At 34.9% G+C, this 16326-nt stretch overlaps 1 protein-coding gene across 1 annotated transcript; it reads left to right on the forward strand.

Annotated features, from left to right (window-relative positions):
* Nucleotides 1-1781: 1781 nt before the first annotated feature.
* On the forward strand, nucleotides 1782-15572 carry LOC110447293 (opioid-binding protein/cell adhesion molecule homolog; the record flags this gene model as incomplete). The annotated part of the gene is made up of 10 exons (XM_021492883.1): nucleotides 1782-1849; nucleotides 4283-4399; nucleotides 7093-7228; nucleotides 8013-8168; nucleotides 9305-9619; nucleotides 9903-10184; nucleotides 10829-11152; nucleotides 11844-11864; nucleotides 14739-14831; nucleotides 15471-15572. Coding segments are annotated over exons 1-10 (1549 nt in total), but the record flags the coding sequence as incomplete, so codon positions are not given.
* Between the last annotated feature and the right edge of the window lie 754 nt (nucleotides 15573-16326).

A 16326-nucleotide genomic window follows, 5' to 3' on the forward strand; every position in this document is an offset into this window, starting at 1 on the left:
GTTAACGGACTATCGACAACTATAGTCATTAAGGGGCAGAATGTACATGTCTGTGACATTGAAGTATTTATCACAAATGTATCTGAATTGTGAACATTCTATTATTAAAAGCAATGACCGTTTTGAAATAAAAAAAGAGGAAGGTTATACACTTTATTGAGTATATTTCCATTGTCTATTTGTTAAAATTATGTTAAATAATTATTTAATGGGGCTTAGGCGAAACAAATACTGTGAATAACCAGAATGCATGTAGCTCTTTTATAGTTTCACTCATATTGCCTTGTGTTGGATAGAAAGTGATTTTACCGGTGCTAGAGTCAAATAAATAAATGTCAATAAAAATGTTGTTTTCACTGGCTGTCAGTATGATATATATATTTATTATGACACATCTGATTAATCAGTAAACAGACATAAACGAGGCCCTCAATTTGGGGTCAACTTACAAAATATACGTATACACGTATTGTTTTAGTCTTGGTTGAAATACTATTGGGCTTAAGATAAACAAAATGATGTGAATAACCAGATTTCATAATGCTTTATAATAGTGTTATTCCCAATGCCACATATCGGATAGAAAATGATTTTATCGGTGTAACCGCCAAATAGATATATTTAATAGATAATCAATGTTTACTGACTGTCATATGAAGTATGACACATATATGTACCAAACTGTGTTATGTTCGCATTGCCAGGTAGATTTATCAAAATATTATTATGAATCATGTGATAAGTGAGATAACAGTGAGGTTAACCTAGGTATACTTTTACGTATGGGATGGTTTGGTGGAAATACCTCTGCCTAAATAAAGATAGACATAATCACTGCATGTTTTAGAGTTAACACATTTGTATCTACTGTTTAGATGGTATTTCTATCGGATTAGCTCCTCTATAAGCGGAACGTACCTTAAGTGTCATTGATCTGGAGACGTAAGTACACTTCTTATAGAGTAGTAGCATTAATGAATGAAAATTCAAATTGCGACGAACCGGTTAAACATGGGGACTAACTGTGCGTTGTGTCCGGCTAAACTAATGAACCACATATATAGACATGTATCTAGCCCTACGGTTTACACGACTTTTAAACAAAATCAGATTGTCTGATCGTCAAAGGGAATTTACGTCAACATTTCTCATATATTGGTTACGTTAATTAAAGAACATTAAACTTGTAACGGACCGGGTATGCATGGTAACTGGCTTTACGTTACATGTGTGATGGCCAGCTATACATAAGGAGCAATTTAAGTATTATTTTCTTCTCACAGATGACTCTTAGTGAAGACTGAAAAGATGTGTTAGTATGAACCATTGTCAAATCTATTTTTCTCCGTATGTGTATGAACATGTTTCAAATGAGCCACTAACTTGAAACCGCCTTTTGACATGCAGGCAGTGTGCATAATGTGTTTTCACGCCATTGTCGGATATTTATAAAAATATAAATTATATGTGGAATTTCTACAGTACACAGTCTGCCACTGCATTTTATAAGGTGTTGTGATATCAACATATTTGACATGTCTATGTCCTAATGTTGGGAATAATGTAATAAACTTACTCTGGGAATGTCATACGTGTAATTATTGTTGCCAATATGTAACATTCATACATGTTGTTTGTCATAAATACCGGACCTCCACGAATATTTTATTCAATGTTACACGGGTGTAAGTGAGACATCTTATCTAGGTGAGTACATTGTACCAGATAGTGCACTGAAATAGAATACAACGGGATTGGTACGGTGCAGCGTTAGTAACCACGTGACACGATGTATGTATGATAGCTATTGAAATTCCTGTTTATAAACCGAGTGGTCTGAGGTAGAATGGTGAGTTACTATAATTCTTGTGTGACTATATTGTAATATTTATTAGAATTACTAAATAGGAAAGTACCTGTATAAACTGGACTTTGTTCTTAATGGTCGTGTAAGGGATGATATTATCGGAGATTACAGTTGTACTAAAAAGGGTAAAGTATGTCATCTGATTGCCTTACATTGGACATTCTATTTTGATATTTTTACTATATCGTATATATACATACAATACATACATGCAAGTGCAGTTACCCGTACACTCACCTGTTGTGGAACTCACGATCGGCGACTCGTCAGGCTAAACTAGTTATATGTGTCTACAGCCTGACAATACTATAGACATTTCTCATGCTGGGGTAAACCTAGCATGGAGCGCAGAGACCGAGACCTAGAGAAGCAAAAACAGGGGTCATCTCAGCAAAAAAATATTTTATCTCGAACGTAGCGTATAGGGTATGTTATAGCGTACACAAGCCTGCATGTGACCACAGGTAAACGAACATGTAACATCGTATGGATACACATTTACACGACATTTCTGCATCGTCTAATACAAAATTACGTGATAGTGTCCACAGTCGTAATTGTATTTTTATGCCCCCTGCAAGCATTGTACTAATTCAAAATAGATATGTAACAGTGGTAATTTCAATCCCACCGGTACGAATCTCACCTGGAACCGATATTACCATACTAAGTATGACATTTTCAACGCTGACAAGAAATCTGCTAATGGTATTGTAGAGCTAAAGGCACTTGTTCCTTACATCTTTGTCTCTTCGTCCCTTTGTATTATTTTAAAAACCGCGGTCACATCTTACGGTCACGCACGTAGTTGACCGTAGTGGAGGATGATCGTAGTTGAATGTAGTAGAACGTGGGTGCTCTTGAAAAATATGAACTCTACTCCTCTTTCAATTTTCTCTTAATTTTATCCTAATTTTGTTAATGTTGAAATTTGTTAGAATATTCATAATATCTTATGTAAATGGAAACAAATAATGTTCATTGTTAGCTTACAATTCTGGCTGTAATGTATAAAACTAGATTTAACTGTATTTAACTGTCTTAATTTACAGTTGTGGGATCGCACAACGTTACACGATGTGCGGTGTGCGCACGATGTGTGAACGATGTGTGCACGATGTGCAAACGATAAAAAAGTTGGACGATCATTGCTTGCGCACATTTGTGTGCACGATGGAGGAACGATGTGCGATAAAAATCGTGGTTAATGTAAATTGAGGAATGCCTTAACAATATATACAGTTTCGTGTTTAAACAAATACACTTGATTTTTACGTATGTTTTCATATTCTACCTACATCTATAAGCTTATCTATATGTCTATAATGTCTTAAAATTAGAAATTGTGTTTTCGGTATTTTTTAAACGACCTTAATCGACACATGTGAAATAACAACACTCTCCCGTATACAGGTAAACATAGCGACTTTGTACATGAACCTTGACCGTAGTTTTCCCCCGCCCGGGGCGCTTGCGTATTTCGTCGGTAGGGCCAGAGGTGTGAAAACCCAGGTGAAGGGGAGCTATAGGCAAACCGAATGCAAATAACAAATACTAAACGTACGGTATCGTATATCAGCTCTATGTGTCAGGTACAGGCCAGGTAAAACTCCGATCATTCATCAAATTGTTATTTACCTGTAGCCAACCCAATTTAACTAACGGTCACTGTAATGCTGTGTTACACGCATTGTAAAGCTGTACATAATCTTCATGACTGTGATGAGAAATTACAGTAAAACATACAGTTTCCATTATTGCATACGAGCTTTCCGTATTTTTTTCATTCCGTAATATTGATCTACAAATTGTATCCAATCGCACAGTTGTGCGGGGCGAACGATTGTTAAATCGCCCAGTTGTGCGCACCATGTGTGGACGATGTGCAGACGGTGTGTGAACGATGTATGCACGGTGTGCGCACGCTGTTTTTGGTGCGTTGTGCGGTCACACAACTGTAAGACATCAAATAAACTATTAATACACAAATAGGTATTTCATTTGACCTCAAAAACAGTATTCAACATGTACATTTGCAAAACAAAATTCAAACTAATGAACACACACCCGAAAGGAAAATGTAAAACTTGCAGTTTGGCATTAAACAAACAAATAAACTGTATTTGCAATAGATATGCTATAGACAAGGTTGTGAATGCATTAAAGAATCGCACGGAAAATATCTGTTAAAATAAATAAATTATTGTTAAACTATTGACAATGTTTACAAGAGCCTAAGAAAAGATCCATATTAATATTGTACATATATATCAACTTGATTATGTATTTCATATTCAAGTTATGCTTCAAAATCTGATACAACATGTTTATCATGAGCATATCACTATTTACATATTCAACATAGGAAACTTTGAGAACTTTACTATACTTTACTATACTTTACTATACTTATAGGTAATACAGCTGGATACTGCTAAGATGTCTGTTACTTGGACGCCTTTCCGACAGTGGATGACATTGTCACTTTTTCTCGGATTAATGCATATGTTGAACTGTGCTACCAGTCGTAATGTGAGTAAAATAAACCAATATTTGTTTTATAAAACTATTAATTTGGTGATAATTAATACCTTCCAGTCACCTTGTATTATCTGGTATAATTATTTGTCATAAATTATACAAAACATTCATTTTTCAATAAATATCTATTCCAGACACTATTTTATAATTGTTTTTCAGAAACATATATAAGAGGTGAAACTATTTCGGGCGCTATTTAAGAATTTTATTTCAGAATTTCATACGGGGGTAACAATTTTAAAAAGAAATATTCCAGATGGTATCTTATAATTATACATCAGAAACTAAACAAGGAAAATAGGTTACAGAAATATTACAGGTGCTATCTTTAATTGTATATATGACGGGTACAAATAAACATTATCTTCCAGGCGCTTTCTTAAAAATTATTTATCAGAAACATGTACAAGGTGTCCACACAGGTTCTATATTAGTTAGAAGTCTTAGGAGTATTGATATTGAACATGAGTTTGGAAATGCATTGCCTCTCATTAAATGATACTTTTGTTTGCATTGGTAATCTGGTGCATAAATATACTGATACATATGTACACAACTTGATAGACAGAGGAAATAGACGGAAAGAAATAGTCAAATGTCAACAATACTTATTTGTTAATATATGTAAGACGAATACTGATACTTGATAGAATATTTTGAACAGTATATACATGTTTATGTCATAAAGTTTTGAAAATATAATAAAAAGTGTCAACAATACCATATAAAAAACAGAAAAGGCAAAACATGAACAAAGGAAAACATACCATGGAGATCTATGAAATCGTACCAAAAAATAAGGCCAGGGGTTCTGGTACAGTGAGCGTCTTCTGTCTCATCGTGGGCACTCGACATGTAAATAGTCTAGGTCCAATCTGAGCAATGTCACGTCCTCTTAATGAAAACTGGGATAGTAACAACAAAGCAATAAAGAACTCTAATGAAAATTATCAAAAGCATCAACAATCATACTATATCAAGGGGACGCGGTGTCCAAGTGGTTAAGGCGTCTGACATTCTGCTACCACTAGCCGTCCACAACTGGGTCGCAGATTCGAGACCTACGTGCGGCAGTCGCCAGGTACTGGCCCTAGGTCAATGTTTTTTCTCCGGGATCTCCGGCTTTCCTCCGCCACTAAAACCTTGCCTGTCATTAAATGACCATAGCTATTAATAGGACGTAAAACACAAACAAACATACTATATCACACAAAGACATACAATGTAGCTTATTTCTCAATGAGGTCGAAATGGTTTTCGTAAAATTTGTCCATAATCTCACCTGCATCTTAGGAAAGACACGGTCGCTAACCTTAAAAGGATCAAGTTAAGTGTTCCTGTTAGTAAATGATGAAAGTGTGACACTGACATTGGATTTTCACCTGTTAAATATGGGAATAGATTCCGTGTGCAAACAAAACTAGGTACATTCCACTATTTAGTTGTATGAACAAAACATATATATACATCGATAGAAAATATAGTTTAAACATGGGAGTTGGATAAAACTCTTAAATAAAACCCTTTTTATAAAAATCAAAACGTTTAGAATTTCTGGTTAATTCCATACCAGTAATAAGTAACGTTTCTATATTATAGAACGTTCCACTACTTAAAAAGATAAACATGGTCACCAAGGCTTAGGGAATCATTGGTTGATAAAACATCTAACGGCAGAGTCTTGAAGATGAGCACCAGACACACATTGCACCTTTACAATTTAGTAATAGCTGTGTTTTGCAATATTGTTTTACGAGACTATCTACATGATCGGCATCCTTCCTGTATGAGATATTATTAGAATATTCCACTACCTTGAGGGTGTGACAGAGAAATCTCCAACCCGAGGGGTGATGCCTTTTTGGTTGTCTAACTCGATGCTCTGTCGAGGGTTAGACAACCCAAAACATCACCCCGAGGGTTTGAGATTTCTCTTTTATACCCTCAAAGGAGGGGATGATTATTTTTCTCCCATCCTATTATTTCAGTCACAGCTCCACCGCCAGTAGTCTGCCATGTTTGTAAACAAAAACACATGTGGGGTATGCCTATCGTCATTCACTTTTGATGACGTCACAATTACCGATGACGCATTTTAATGACATCACAATTGAACACGTGCTAATCGGTACGAGGCTATCTCCACCTAGGGTGTGACAAGCTGATCTTTCCCGGCTAAAACGGGAGACACACCTGTGAGTCATTCTTCGATCGTCCACGTTGGTATTTTAATATGTAAGCTAAATCTTAATAGGTGATTTTGTCCTGCATTCCGGTAAATGCGTTAACTATTAACGTGTATCACATTGCATGCACATTCACGACACCATAAACCAAAATCAAAACTGTTCATTGAAGTTATACAGCAAAAATCCTATATGAAGAGACAACATTCGAGAAGTTTAAAAACTTATTTACATAGATAGTCTCCACATACACCCAGGTTCAGCTCACAATGAAATCACTTCAACGAGGAACATCACAAAAAAGTATCTTAACACAAATGGTCTTTGAAAAGAGGTGTTCAGGTAAACAGGTTTTATATAATAATATATTATATGTTTGGGTATAGCTTGGAAAAAAATGTTTAGAAATATTTCCCTTTAAACCATTTTTTTCTACGCGATGTTATAATCAACAATAACGAATATCAGTGTAAAGTTCTCGATACACGTTTGTTGCAGGATGTCCATCCGAAGTTTTCTGGGTTTGACTGTAACGGCAAGGTCGGAAAAGGAACAGTACCCCATCGCGTAACTGGCGTGCAGTTTCCTGGGGGTGAAAAATTAGTTTGCTGCTATCCAACAAATTGTACGGGAGGTAAATAATGTATATTTATAAGAAATAATATTGTTGCAAAAAAACAAAACATTGCGCATTCATTTCATTGCCAATCTACTTCAACCAAAAAACATTTTTTCGATCAAATTGATACTTTTCTAATTTCTCATATTTCAGTGGTTTAAAATGTTACGTATTGAATGACATGTGATCTTTATCAAGGGAGGTAACCTACTAATTTATAGTTCGTTTCTTTTCATTTTATTTACAAGGTTATGTCTGTAATTGTTTATTCATGGTGCTTTACTTATTTGTTTGCTCAGTTAAGGTCTATTTGCTCCAACTAAAAGACTTCTTATGGTGAAGTCTTAGCATAAATTTAATTTGTTTCCATCTGAATTGTAATCAGAAAAAAATGTTGTTAATGCAATGAAATAATATCTGTAAAGAATAGTTGAATAATTATGAAGATTTAAGTAAAATTCATACTGTGATAATTATACTTTAAAGGATAATTTGACCATATCACACACATTTATAATTCCTTCTGAATACTGTGAAATCACTCATTTTCGTTGGGTTTATTTTAGTTTCTATGATTATGTGGGTACATGTTATCATCATTAACGAATCCATAGGTCTACGAAATCGAAGAAGTTAATAGTGTGGCATAAAGCAATTCCCGGCATGAGCGGGTTCTCGTAATCCTCGAACTTTTATACCCATGAAGTAGAAGTTTTTTCGGAAAACCTCCAAATTGGATCCCAGCAAAAATATCTGATTTCACAGTATGTCGTACAAATGTCAATACTCTTATTTTAAGGAACCATAGTATTCTGTACAGAACACAACGGCACTGATGTGTGTGTGCCGTGTAAAGGCAATGGAACAAGCGCATCTTGCAACTATAGACAGGTGACCTCAATGTTTTCCTTCGAAGAAGTCGATCTTTGCAAGAAACCCTGCACACGTAAAAACGGTACTGATTTTTGTAACTATCCATGCTATTTGTCGACAAGAATTTCAAGAATGGTGCTGTATGAAGTTTCACGTGGTGACCGTTGTAGGCTCTAAAAGACACGAGGCTTTGAATGTACCAAACACGAATTCAAACTATTATTTCCTTTGAGATATACATTATAACACATTTGATTGGTAAATAAAAATAATTTGCGACAGTAAAACCACAACAGACCACCCTTAAATTTCGCCTCACTTTGAATATTCCTGACGTCACCAATCCATGGTAGAGTGACCCAGAATTTTAAGAAAACACTCAAATATATTAAAAAAATCACCGTTTCTTTTGGTAATGTTTGTCTTATATGATTTATAATAGGGATAACCTTACTGTGATTTGAAATTTGGAATATCCGTTTTACTGACTCTGCTCTGCGTGACCAGTAAAACTCAATTTGCGACAGTATTATCACGATATACCGCCAAAAATTTCGAAATTCATTAAGGTTATTCCCTATATATCTTGTTTTGCAAAATTTATTATTATTCTAATAACCATTTTAATCAACACCTCACATATAACTGGAATGCATATTCATTTTTCATTTAAATCTCCTGTCATTTTTCAGAAAACATTGTCAATCAATATTGTATATTCTTCATCATAACTTTACCTACCTATCCTCATAAGCTCTTCAATAAACTGCAGCCTTACATGAAAAACAAAAATCGCAAAAATATAATTTCGTTATTTCAAATATGTCTCTCAAAATGATGTTCCAATAGACGTACAACGGTGACGTCATAATGATATCCCCTTTACAAAATACTGCATTAGTTTTCAAAGTAAAGCTATGAAACGCTTTTCAACAAGTCATTTGCAGCAAAGTTCATATATTTTAGAGGTCCGTAGTAAATAACTTTCAATGCAGCAATGACTATTTTGAACTTTAAGAAATAACTTCATCGTATTGCTGAGATGGTTTAAAAATCTTGGATTAAAATTGAATTATATAAAGGAAGGTGTGAGGATTTAAAAAAACTGAAAAGCTGTTGTAGATATCAAGAATATTATCTTTAAATGTCAAATGTTTTCTAATATGACATTTTCTTGAAACAATGTGATACATTTCAATATAAAAGTCTTACTTTTAGCTGTACCGGATGTGTCCTTATATCCAACATCTTATACGAAAAAGGAAGGGGATGATCTAACTCTACTGCCGACAATATACAGTGACACAGTGTTGCAAGATTTTCTCTGGAGGTTCATAGATACAACTGCCTCCTATGACATCGCTAGTTCTTTAACTGGAATTTCGAATCAAGGAAAATACCTTGTCGGAACAATGCCAAACCCCTATTTGAACATCAGTAAACTTGAACTGTCAGACCAAGGGACCTATCAACTGTATGTGAGCAACCGAATTGGATTGTCAAATGTCGAGAATGTCATATTGATTGTCACTGGTGGGTCATATCACAAGCGTCGTTCTTTGTCGTCCTTTTCAGAACAGAATATGTACTAATGTACTAATTCATGTTCATTCTTTGCATTTATTAATTTTCACAAATACTTTTCGAAGATTTTCCATAAAACTTGTTCTGAAGATTGCTATTTAACAGCAAATAAGCCCATTTAGATTAAAAAATTATAACTAGTTTTGTTAACCCAATATCAATGAGTAATTATCTTAGATTCTAGATGTATACATGTGGCCAATTACATCGCCGTTATCTATTTGTATTGCAGCAAAACCTATCGTTACCATGGCAAAAGAGATCGACAACGTTGATGCTGGACATCCATACAAGTTGACATGCAGTATTGCGGGGAATCCGATGCCCATGACATCAGGTTTTCATTTTAAAGATATGCAAGGAAAAGTAACAAAGGATATTTCAGATGTGTCATCAGGCGTTGTGAGGACACACACCATATCTAACACAAGTGCCAGTGATAGCGGATACTACACCTGTAAAGCAGAAAATAGCGAAGGCATAGGAGAAAGCACCTTGCATTTGACTGTTGACAGTGAGTATGTTTAGAGAGTAGGGATATTTTGATATACATTTGTATTGTGTAACACTCGAGCTGCAAATAATAGAAACACTCACAAACATTGATAATTACCTATTAGTGACGTTTTTATGTATCTTTTTGATGATGTCAATATTCTCTATTTTGTGCGTAAATATACATTACAACCATGCACTAATCTCAACAAATTTTACTTTTCAGTATCTTAATTAAATGGAGGAATACTTTCTCAAAATGTTTTCTTAACATTTGTATTCGTAATTGCTAAGTTATCTGGACTCATAATCGCAGAAAGTATTACTAGTATGTTTCTGTAATTTTCATTTACAATTAATGAAAAAAGCATAGCTTGACAAGGTGGACCAGTCGCTCTTGAAACGTTGCGACATGTTTAATACGTACACTGTTTGTAAAGAAAGTAAATCTTTGATATCACACATTTCCAAACTGATGAATCTTATTTAACAAAGGCAAGCTGTTTTCAATCATAGTCTTTGTCATAAATGATTTAAAATCCGAATCAAGGTTGTAGATTAATATAAGTAATTTCCAAAAAATACTTTGACATATTGGTAAATATTAATAAAAAAGTGAATAATTACTTTTACATTTGACTGATACCTTAATATATGTTCCAGTACCGCCAGAAATTTACTTTCCGTTTGGCGGACGTGTAAGTAGATATGACGTCGGGGACACCACGTCTATGTCCGTATGGGTGACTTCAACACCAGTTGTGGATAACCTCCTCTGTAGAAAGGAGGGTAACCAATCAACGCAGATGGTGCGCAGTTCCGCTTACAACATCACCAGCGTTGGGAGGACATTCAATTTTTCAATTCAAAATATTCAGCCGCAAGATGGAGGAATTTACATATGTACCGCTACTAATAGGTTAGGGACTAGCAGCATATCAGTGGCGATAGTCGTGAACTTCCAAAGTAAACCGCCAGTACCCCAAGGTAAGTTTCTCTTTTCACACACAAAGGAGTACATAATTCAATGTTTAAGTCTGTTCGTATTGTCCTATAGATACAATGCTTACGTTATTGGGTCTGTTATTATTACTGGGAAATCATCACACATCACCCAACGGTGCAACCAGGATATCTTAAACTCGGCAAGGTGTTGATACACCTTTCAAAGTTCAGAGAGTATTCGCCTCAATCTCTTTTCCAAATGCGTTATATTTTATTTACATAATCCCGAATTACCAAACATAGAAATACATTAATTATGACCGATACTACTAGCATTCAAATTAGTTTGCACAATTATTAACCTTCGGTTACAACCTAACAGAGGGGATATGTGATTATAAGGCAATACTTTTAAAAATGATTACTGTGATTTTTTTATGTATTTTATGTTGTATTGTTTCATAATGACTATTCATCTGTTATATGTTGTGATATATAAGTGTTCATGTTTCTGTCTTGAAGAAAATAAGGCAGATTGCCCTGAAAAGTTTAGCTTTTCTATTCTCTGCATTATCGTTTTTCTTAAATAACATGCATCCAACAGACATATGTTCGGATCGAGTATTGGATCAAACTATCGTTATTAATATTCATTATTAAATATGTTTTAACTCATCAAGTAATGGTTATTGAGATATAGGTTGGATTGCAACCATTTTCTTTGTCGTTTCAGGTACAGAAATAAAAGATTGTAGTAAGTAAAATTTCCTTTCATTCTATTTTAAAGAATTAACATATTTATCTATAAATATAAGAAATAAGTTTGTATTAAAATATATGTTTTTGCTAAAATTTCATGCATGCTTTATAGGGTACAAATGGTAGAGTATCAATGGTTTGTACATATGTTGGTTAACAATGGTTTGTACATCTGTGGGGTATCAATGGTTTGTAGATTTGTGGGGTATCAATGGTTTGTACATTTGTGGGGTATCAATAGTTTGTACATGTGTTGTGTATTAATAGTTGTACATGTGTAGGGTATCAGTGGTTTTTACATTTGTATTGTAACAATGGTTTGTACATGTGTAGGGTTTCAATGGTGTGTACATGTTTAGGGTATCAATGGTTTGTACATGTGTAGGGTTTCAATGGTTTGTACATGTGTAGGGTTTCAATGGTTTGTTCATGTGTAGAGTTTCAATGGTTTGTACATGTGTAGAGTTTCAATGGTTTGTACATGTGTAGGGTTTCAATGGTTTGTACATGTGTAGGGTTTCAATGGTTTGTACATGTGTAGAGTTTCAATGGTTTGTACATGTGTAGAGTTTCAATGGTTTGTACATGTGTAGGGTTTCAATGGTTTGTACATGTGTAGGGTTTCAATGGTTTGTACATGTGTAGGGTTTCAATGGTTTGTACATGTGTAGGGTTTCAATGGTTTGTACATGTGTAGGGTTTCAATGGTTTGTACATGTGTAGGGTTTCAATGGTTTGTACATGTGTAGGGTTTCAATGGTTTGTACATGTGTAGGGTTTCAATGGTTTGTACATGTGTAGGGTTTCAATGGTTTGTACATGTGTAGGGTTTCAATGGTTTGTACATGTGTAGGGTTTCAATGGTTTGTACATGTGTAGGGTTTCAATGGTTTGTACATGTGTAGGGTTTCAATGGTTTGTACATGTGTAGGGTTTCAATGGTTTGTACATGTGTAGGGTTTCAATGGTTTGTACATGTGTAGGGTTTCAATGGTTTGTACATGTGTAGGGTTTCAATGGTTTGTACATGTGTAGAGTTTCAATGGTTTGTACATGTGTAGGGTTTCAATGGTTTGTACATGTGTAGGGTTTCAATGGTTTGTACATGTGTAGGGTTTCAATGGTTTGTACATGTTTAGGGTTTCAATGGTTTGTACATGTGTAGGGTTTCAATGGTTTGTACATGTGTAGGGTTTCAATGGTTTGTACATGTGTAGGGTTTCAATGGTTTGTACATGTGTAGGGTTTCAATGGTTTGTACATGTGTAGGGTTTCAATGGTTTGTACATGTGTAGGGTTTCAATGGTTTGTACATGTTTAGGGTTTCAATGGTTTGTACATGTGTAGGGTTTCAATGGTTTGTACATGTGTAGGGTTTCAATGGTTTGTACATGTGTAGGGTTTCAATGGTTTGTACATGTTTAGGGTATCAATGGTTTGTACATGTGTAGGGTTTCAAAGGTTTGTACATGTGTAGGGTTTCAATGGTTTGTACATGTGTAAGGTTTTAATGGTTTGTACATGTTTAGGGTATCAATGGTTTGTACATGTGTAGGGTTTCAATGGTTTGTACATGTGTAGGGTTTCAATGGTTTGTACATGTGTAGAGTTTCAATGGTTTGTACATTTGTAGGGTTTCAATGGTTCGTACATGTGTAGGGTATCAATGAAGTTTATTGTGAGGAGTATATAATGTAAATGGACAGTCAAACCCATGTATGTGATGAATTAACCTGAATATCTTATTTGAACACCAAACATAAGAACAAGGTACATCTTGGTGAAAGTTCTTTCTTTCAAAATACATAAGGATTAATAATACAAATAGATATAATTAATTGGTATAATCAAGAACTTAATGCAAGCATTTAATATCACAAAGGTATATGTGATTATGTTTTAACAATAATAAAAACTGGTTGTGCGATATAATCTTTACCTATAAACGCCAGTGCTAGGGTCTTGAAACTGCGCGGTGGTACATTTCCTAATATGGAAAAAGAAACATGTTATTGTCATAAATATATCGTAAATAAATACATCATTGTTAACGTACATGTAGCTTGTATGTTCTTCTGACTCCCTGACCTTAAATCAACGATGCCTTTTATTACCGCCCATTTTATATTTTAGTGTGACTCTCTGACCGGACAGTAACAATGTTCGTTATTACCTCCCTTTTTATAAGATAATGTGGCTCTCTGACCTGACAGTAACAATACTCGTTATTACTTCCCATTTTAGATGATAGTGTGGCTCTCTGACCTGACAGTAACAATGTTCGTTGCTACCTCCCTTTTTACATGAAAGTGTGGCTCTCTGACCTGACAGTAACAATGTTCGTTGTTACTTCCCTTTTTACATGATAGTGTGGCTCTCTGACCCGACAGTAACAATGTTCGTTATTACCTTCCTTTTTATATGATAGTTTGGCTCTCCAACCTGACGGTAACAGTGTTCGTTATTACCGCCCTTTATATATGATACTCTGGCTCTCTGACCTGACAGTAACAATATTCGTTATTACCTTCCTTTTATATGATAGTGTGGCTCTCCGACCTGACAGTAACAATATTCGTTATTACCTTCCTTTTTATATGATAGTTTGGCTCTCCAACCTGACGGTAACAGTGTTCGTTATTACCGCCCTTTATATATGATAGTCTGGCTCTCTGACCTGACAGTAACAATATTCGTTATTACCTTCCTTCTTTATATGATATTGTGGCTCTCTGACCTGACAGTAACAATATTCGTTATTAGCTTCCTTTTATATGATAGTGTGGCTCTCCGACCTGACAGTAACAATATTCGTTTTTACCTTCCTTTTATATGATAGTGTGGCTCTCTTACCCTTCTTATGTTTCAGATTGGCTCTGGCTCTCTTACCTGACAACAACTTTAGCTGTTTTATCCTTTGTTGTTGCTATTGCCGCTCTACCACTGGTTCATCTTAGAAGAGGTACATGTGGTATATTTCAGTCTTTGTCTTGAATTTAAATGTGGCGTTATTTAAAGAGACAGTGAAGACACTATTGGATTTGTTGATATTGAAATAAATATAAGAAACCAACAGTTAAATATTCATAACCGAAGAATAATTCGCAACGACAACGATGTCCATTACGACATACTGAACAGTTCTTGTTTAGGCATGAACACACAAACCAACAGGCACACTCCCTAACACCCACTCACAACCAAACGCACACCCTCCCTCACACACACACGCAGCATCCCCGTACGTGCTTGAACGTATGTAATTATTTATCAGTTTCAGTTTTATAAATAAATAAATTATTAAGTGAGGTATTTATATCCTCTACTTCACTTCGTGTACCTTGCAATTGAAACACTCACTCACTCACATACTCACAAAAGCACGCACGTAACCCCCACCCCCACCCCACTCAAATATACACACACACGCACACATACTTATGCTCGAGCATGTGTGAATGCCTTTGTTAACTGAATGATGATAGTTTGAAGATAGCATAGTCCGTTATATAAGTTCAGTCTTTTAAATCTAGAGAACTCCACGAGGAAATCGAACAAGAAAGCGAACTGCCAGTGGCTATCTAAATATTTTTTGTTGCAGAAAACACTTCCAAGAACCATAAAAGTATTGTCCTTACGATCGGTTTGTGTGCTTTCGATATTGCGGTGTGTGTGGCTACCAACCTCAATCACTGCAGTACATGTAAGTCGTAAAACGATTTATTTTAAATATTTTGTAAATAGAAATCTTTGATGTTTTTAGAACAGATATGTGCTCGTTTTACGTACACCCCTAAATTATTATATACATGTTGTCTACTATGTTAATATACGTTTAATAGACATGACAGATGTATTACAAAAAATATAACAATAAATAACAAATAATGATGTATCCGTTTACCTACTCTTGGTTTCAATATACAGTTTTATCTGATTCATATTATTTTAACTCTCTATTACGTACTGCTATTCGAACAAATAATTCCCTATCATGATACTGTTTTATAAAAGGAATTTACATGTTAGATTTCATATGAATTGATTAGTGATACCGTCGTTTAAGTTGTCTCCTTGCTGTTTATGTTACTATACAGCAAGACATCCTGTAAGGTCATACTTATTGACCAAGGGTGAACAGTTATTCATTACCGAGATTGATTTTAAAGAAATACGAATGGCAGACCAATTTTGGGTATTCCGGTATGACCAAACAGAGGACACAGGATAAAAATAGATGTGACTTGCTTTTGTATCATATAACTAGGACTTGTTTTAAATATTTTTGTAAAACAATAATTTAAAACTGAATCGTTAATTGATGATGCATCGCATTTTTGTCTCTGAGGTAAGTGGCGATGAAATTGTGATGTCACAATCTAAACTTTCGTGATAATGTATAGCAAATCACCGCTCCACCAGGTGCTATGAAATGAGTGTTTATAATAGATATTTTA

Source organism: Mizuhopecten yessoensis, unplaced genomic scaffold (assembly GCF_002113885.1).
Source record: "Mizuhopecten yessoensis strain PY_sf001 unplaced genomic scaffold, ASM211388v2 scaffold3279, whole genome shotgun sequence".
Taxonomy (NCBI): domain Eukaryota; kingdom Metazoa; phylum Mollusca; class Bivalvia; order Pectinida; family Pectinidae; genus Mizuhopecten; species Mizuhopecten yessoensis.